General features: G+C 41.0%; 1 protein-coding gene across 1 annotated transcript in view; it reads right to left on the minus strand.

The window, feature by feature from the left end:
• Positions 1–5,753, minus strand: part of LANCL3 (LanC like 3) — a 34,375-nt gene extending 28,622 nt beyond the window's left edge. The window contains exon 1 of the mRNA XM_008633035.2: positions 4,838–5,753. Within this exon, the coding sequence (XP_008631257.2) occupies positions 4,838–4,942 (105 nt within the window). The 5' untranslated portion in view covers positions 4,943–5,753. The remainder of the gene's footprint in view (positions 1–4,837) is intronic.
• Between the last annotated feature and the right edge of the window lie 811 nt (positions 5,754–6,564).

Consider the following 6,564-nt stretch of genomic DNA (forward strand, 5'->3'; position numbering starts at 1 on the left):
AACTTTTCAGATCCAAAACCTTCCCAATTGCCTGCCAGAACCAGAACAATTTTATCAAACCTTAATATTTAGGTGCTAAGAGAAGACTCTGCCCTTCCTTTATACAGCAGACTGACAAGGGGACCATGGTGCTGAGTGGGTCCTTTCGACCCTTCTAGACTTTAGGCCCTTCCATGCTTGCAAGTGCAAGGAAAAGAAATTGCAATCCTTCACCCATTCAAGGTACTAGAGGAAGTCAGAGGAAGTGGAATGGCATTGTGAGCCTGCTGCTGGGGAAAAGGAGCACGCATGACTGTGTGCTTTCTATGTACTGTGTCAGGGATTGCTCAGCCCGGAGAAGAGAAGGCTCTCTGGAGATTTCATGGATGTGTATAAACACCCGATAGGGGAGAGCAGAGGAGACAGAGCCAGGATCTTCCTAGCAGTGCCCACTGACAGAAAATTCTACTTAAATATAAAAAGAAGCTTTTTTACTGTGAGACTGCCCAAGTACAGGAACAGGTTGCCTAGGAAAGGCATGGAGTAGAGATATTCAAAACCAAGGGGACACAGCCCTGGGCAACCTGCTCTGGCAGACCCTGCTCTGAACAGGGGGCTGGACCAGAACATCTCCAGAAGTCCCTTCCAACCATGGCTATGGTTTGACTCTACAACTGAGCCAAATCCAAATCCGAGCATGCTAATCCACTGTTCAGATAGATGGTGTGGATTTTATTAATTTAGAGACATTTAGATTCAAGTCCAAGTTTGACTCAGCTTACCTGTGTGTTACTTTTTTTTAATTTACCTAAAAATATTTGTTTTACCAAGATAAGCTAGCAGTCCCACAGTGCTTAAAGAATAAAATTAAAATAGGACAAGTGCATTCATACTACAAGTCTGTCTACATTTTGTCTCCTGGATGTGTAGCAGCGAAATGGGCATTATTTCCAGGCATTCTTGATGCCATAATAAAAAACATGTATGGATGAAAATGGCAGCCTGGAATAAGAAAGCTCATGATGGATTTAGCTCTGCAAGACCAAAACCAAACAAACCAATATTTATTTAAAGAGCCTGAACAAGTTTCTTTTTCTGTTCTACTGCTAAGACTTTTCCCCAAGTTCATATTTGACCGACTTAGCTCGGATCAAATTTAAACAGCTCCATGTGGAATGCGTATCTTGCAGTCCATTGTTATTGTAAGTGGAATTTTGACTACTTAATCACTGGCTTAGTCCTAGAATACTAAAACAAGTATAGCATTAGCCATTCCACAGATGGTAAGAAGAAGAGACAACCCTGAGCTTTACCTTTACATTAGCAACTAAAGTAAATCACAAGAACAGACTAAATTTAACCTCCACACACTTCAGATTTCACTTACTCCTTGATTTCTAACGTGGACAAAATAATTGAGTTAATACAGCCCTCTCAAATATATTGTTCCAAGGCTACTTCCACAAAAGAACTCTATCACTTCACAGAAGTCCCCTGGATATGTAATGGCACACCTCGTGTTACAACGTAGAATGACACATTCCCAGCTTTATTCAGGGAACAAAGGAAAAGAGATTCTCTAGTTGGCATTAATAACACAAAGCTCCTTCAGTTGAAGAAGCTTCTCATCTTGCATATCACAGCACAGAGTTCAATGATTCCCTGTCTCTACATGACCCCTACCTACTTCACTTTTTCAGAGACTTTTCCTAAAGAATACCTGTCCATGAGCTGCAGCCCATTAAAAGGGTGCTGGATAATAGCAGGTCATGAACAGGAGGTGAGTCAGTGTCATGCTGGTGTGAGATGCAAACACCTTACTGAGCTGTATATATGGAAAAAAGGCCTGAAGGAAGAGAGTTGTCTCTTTGTTAAACTAGAAAGGTCTTTGCCAGAACCATGTGTCCAACTTCTGGCACTCTTCAGGAAAGGCTGGAGGGAGACTGGCGGAGTGCAGTGGGAATGACCAGAGACATAGAAAACATGACACACATGGGAAGACTGGAAGGATTAGGATTGTTTAGAGAAGAAAAAATAAGAGTAAAAATAATCACAGTCTTGAAATATATAAAGAGCTTCTGCACAGAGAAAAAAAATTTTTTGCTATTTTCAATGGAGAGGACAAAGAAAACCAGGCTTAAAAGCAAGATTCAGATTAGTCATTAGGCTGGACTTTCTAAAAAAGCAGTGTGTCAGACATCCAGGGCAGGCTGCATATCCCTCATCACTGACTGGGGGTATGAAGAGCAGGTTAGAGAGCGGCTGCCAGGAATGACAGGCACAGGTACATCTTCCTGTGGGCTAAATGGCAGCCTGAATTACCCCTCAAGGTCCTTGTCAGCTCTTTGATTGTGGTAGGGATATTATCTGGTGGTCAGGACTGAGCAGACAAACTACAGAACGACACCAGTATGGATAAGCAATAATTACCATTCTCCAATTCTGCACCCACCCACCACCACAGGGCTGCTTTGTCCTGTGCTGCTTCTAGCCCCAGGCCCACACATTTTTAAGAGCAGCCTTCATTTCCTTGATGCTGAAATCTAAATAGGACCAGCACATCCCCAATTTATAATCCTCAATCATGTTAACATTGTACCAACAAGGGATTGGAAGCATCCTGCGAAGAAAAAGATTAGCCACACAAAATAACTAAATGCCTTGGACAGATAGAAGGTATATTTATCTGCCACATTTTTTCTTCTCCCAGATAATTCAGTGCTATCAGACATCCATTCCATCTCACTCATGATCCACTGTTTTTCAACAAGAGATACTAAGCCAATAAAATGAAGAATTCAGGAATGCTGATGTACTGCAAAAATAGATTTATGGTTCTTCTCTCAGACATCAAAATATATTGAGCTGAGAAACACCAAATGACTCAGCCACAGCTTGGACTGCTATTAAGATACTTTTTGATCATGTTTACCTAAAATGAAACAGTTATTTGAATTATTTTGCCTTGGTACTCCAGCTCACTGTCAATTGAGAATAATCCTACAACACAGATAAGAAATAACGTTTTGACAGGGTATTGTCCCTGAGCTCTGCTGTAATGGAGTGGACAGAAGGTTACACAACATCACTCGGTGCTTAATCTCATGCTTGTCAATGGTCAAAGAACTCCCTGCCATGACAGACACAGACAAAGACATATTTTGACAAATCATCTGATCAAAAATAGTGACCTGATTGCATATATTGAATTCTAATTTTTTTTAAAAAGGGGATGGAATAGAGAAGTTGGGTGACAGCAGGACCATGGGACTGGCCCATTTTGACTGGCTCCCTGATCCTCTCTACAGAGCTTCAACACTGCTCAGAGGCAAGGCTGAGGACCTGCTCTGCAATCTTTACACAGCCTGCCACTGGGGCTGTAGGTTGATTTTAAGACTGTCCAGCTGAATTAACAGAGTAAAGTGGGACCTATTGATTTAACGAAGGCGAGACAAAAGAAGAGGATCTTTTCTACATTTGCACCCTGCCAGCTGTGATGCATAGCTGTCCTACTTCTTTATGTAAAAATCTAATGTTCTAACAATGTATATTAAATGGCTACAGAGGAACTTGCAGTTTACTTTTATCCCTCCATTTCAGTGCTATAAAGTGCTGAGGATGTTATGCTTTTACAGTGTAATTGTTGTTAGCCTGCTGCTCTTTTCTTCCTCATTCTTTCATATTCCTGCTTCTTTAGCCTGGTACCAAAGTAAAGTTTACTAACAGCATTACTGTTTAGGTTACACACTAATTTATAGTACTATATGCACGTAACAGGAAAATGTCAGTGTCAGAAGCACAGCAATTTTCATTAAAAAGCCTCTATTTGCTCCCAGACATCAGTAGTCTCAGTTATTCCTTAAAGAAAATATGGAATATAACACATAAGGCTGTGCTCTGATTTGTAAGCACTGAATGTGATGACAGCTATTTCTGTAAATGTATGAGCATATGCAAAGAGAATACAGGGACAGAAGAGTGACAAACAAAAAATAAGCAGACAAAAATAGTAATTTTCCTCAGCAAAATGTAGCTTACTCCTCTGCCTGTCCTCTTCTCTCTGTGTTTACTGTTCTGCTGAACTTTTACCTTCTTCTAAATTGAGTACATTGGCCATCAGATCTCTACCAGTCTGTCAAAGAATCTGATTTTAGTTTTAAATCTGCCCCACTCCGGGGTCTATGTTATTTCTTGCCTTTTTCCCTTCATCCTTGAATTCTGCTACCCTTCTGCAACTTTCCATTTTTCTATTTTTGCCAGCAACTAATTCTTTTGCTTTTAAAATAATTTTTAATTGTCTCTTTCTTTGCCTCTCTGTTCAGCCTTGGTCAAATGTCTTTTTTCCCCATGCCTGCCTGTCTCTGCCTCCACACACTCCATCACATATGCATGTTTGACATGCACACTCCTCCTTTCTGCTGTGTCATCCAGTGCTACCTGTGAGTTAGCACAGTTAACTGTGGCTTTTGGTCCTGTGTAAGCACCAGGCCAAAAAATCATGAGGGAAAACATCAATGTCAAATATTGCTGCCTGTGGAAACACAGTATTGTAATAAAGTTCTTTGGTGTACACATAAAACACAACATACAAAAATCTGAAAACCCAAGGCAATAGATTTAAGAAACCTGTGCCACCAAAGTGACCCCACGTAACGAATGCTGTGAAAAACAGCAGCTCCCAGCCCAACCCTGCACCTCTCTGCTGGAGAAATCACCTGCGTCTCTGCTTCAAACACTGGTGACTCCAGATGCTTCCAGAGATTCAGTCACCAGACACCACAGGTCCAAACAAGTGCCCAGCACCTTTCCACAAACATGCCCTCATCCCAGTTCCTGTGTTTTGTTCTGCAGGTCTCACCTTCAAGCCAGAGGCAGCACAGCAGCGGGCAGGCACACTGCCTTGAACATCTCTGCTTCTGAGCAGCACCGACAAACTCCAAAGGGTGACCTCAAAGTTCTCCATGGGGTTGATGAGCAAGGTGACTGAACTGACAAAGTTTAAGAGTTAAATGCTGGCATATGAAATTTAAAGGAGTTAGGAGAAGGATGGGAAAGTAGAAACCTATTCTGAATACAAGAGATGCCTCTGCGTAAGTACATGTCTTTTTTCTGTTAAAATCTCTTATTATATCATCAGTATTACTGCTTGGGCTGCTTTTTCAGCAGAAAGAAGCTGCTGCATAGACAAACGTTCTTCCGACAGCAAAAAGAGGTACAGACATGCAGCACTGCTTTTGTACAGAACTGTCTTTTTAATACCACTCTTCAGCCATAAGCGGTTGAAATCCGTATTTCTGCAGCAGAATACATTACTTACGTCGCTAAACTTGTGTCAATCAAACCTCCAATTCCAGCAGGATCCAGTCTGTATTACAGTGCTTTTTTGCTGGCCAGTAAACAGTGCACTGGAAAGTCAACATTTTCAACCTCCAGTTTTCTACTTTGACTCTACAATTGAATATTCAGTGTCCACTGCGTTGAACTGAATCCAGGCAGCCATTATCAAGATGTCCCAATCTCCCAGTCTAAAGGCTGTTAAAATAAAAAGGATTCGCATTGCCTTGCTGAACAGAAACAGGGAAATTCTGAAATGTAGACCCAAATTATCCAGATTCATTTTAAAAAAAAAAAAAAATCCAGATGCAAATAATTCCCCTTTTTCACTGTTTACTTTAGAAAAACTCAGTTTTCAACTCCTGGTTTAAATTCATCAATTAATGCAAAATTTATCCCCCGTGTGTAGTTTCGGAAATCATGACTAGGAGACTGTACATTTAAAAGAGGCCAGCTAGGATCAAAAGATTTTATCTTTACTGTTAACTCATTTTAATCCCCTGGCAAAAAAAAGACTTCCTGGCTGTGTAGTGGCGTGTGTGAAATGAAATAATGAAATCAGCACAGTCCCAGCTAGCACCACGATATCTGACATTTAAAACACCACAACGTTTCAGACAAACTGGCAAATTCTTCAACAGGGAGAAAGGACTTTAATGGCCACAGGGGAGGAATGAAATCTCACCTCAAAGGCCAACTCTCCCCTTTCAGGCACAGGTGAGATTAAAAGCCTGACACAGAGATTCTGCACTACAGCACTTGGAGGTGCCTCAGTTTTGTGGGTATTTTGCAGATATCCCTTGCTAAGATCTATAATTTGTGTGTCTTTCAGAAAAACTATGTTCAGCATTAATACAGCTACATTCCACTTTAAAGAGCTGCAAATGAACATGTTCCAGGCAGGGCTCAGGAAGATTCTTCCCCTCATACTTTTGAATTTTTTCCTAAGAGATTGAAAAAAAAGAAAAAAGTGGAGCAAAGTAACCTACAATAGTCTTTAAAACCTAGCTTACTATCTGGAGGGAAGACTCTAAGGAACAAATAGCATCATCTAGAATTGTCTGAGGAGCTGAAAGAAAATAACTTTCGTTCATTTGTATCTTCTCTCCCAGAATATTACAAAATATACAAAGGTTGGACCCATCAGGTTCCACACACTGCACATCCCTCCGTTCCACTGCCTTTTAAAATAACACCTGATGCTTCCCTTGCTCTGTCCTCCAGATTCCAGACATCCCACAGCAGTGCCAT

This window comes from Corvus brachyrhynchos, unplaced genomic scaffold (assembly GCF_000691975.1).
Source record: "Corvus brachyrhynchos isolate BGI_N302 unplaced genomic scaffold, ASM69197v1 scaffold34, whole genome shotgun sequence".
Taxonomy (NCBI): domain Eukaryota; kingdom Metazoa; phylum Chordata; class Aves; order Passeriformes; family Corvidae; genus Corvus; species Corvus brachyrhynchos.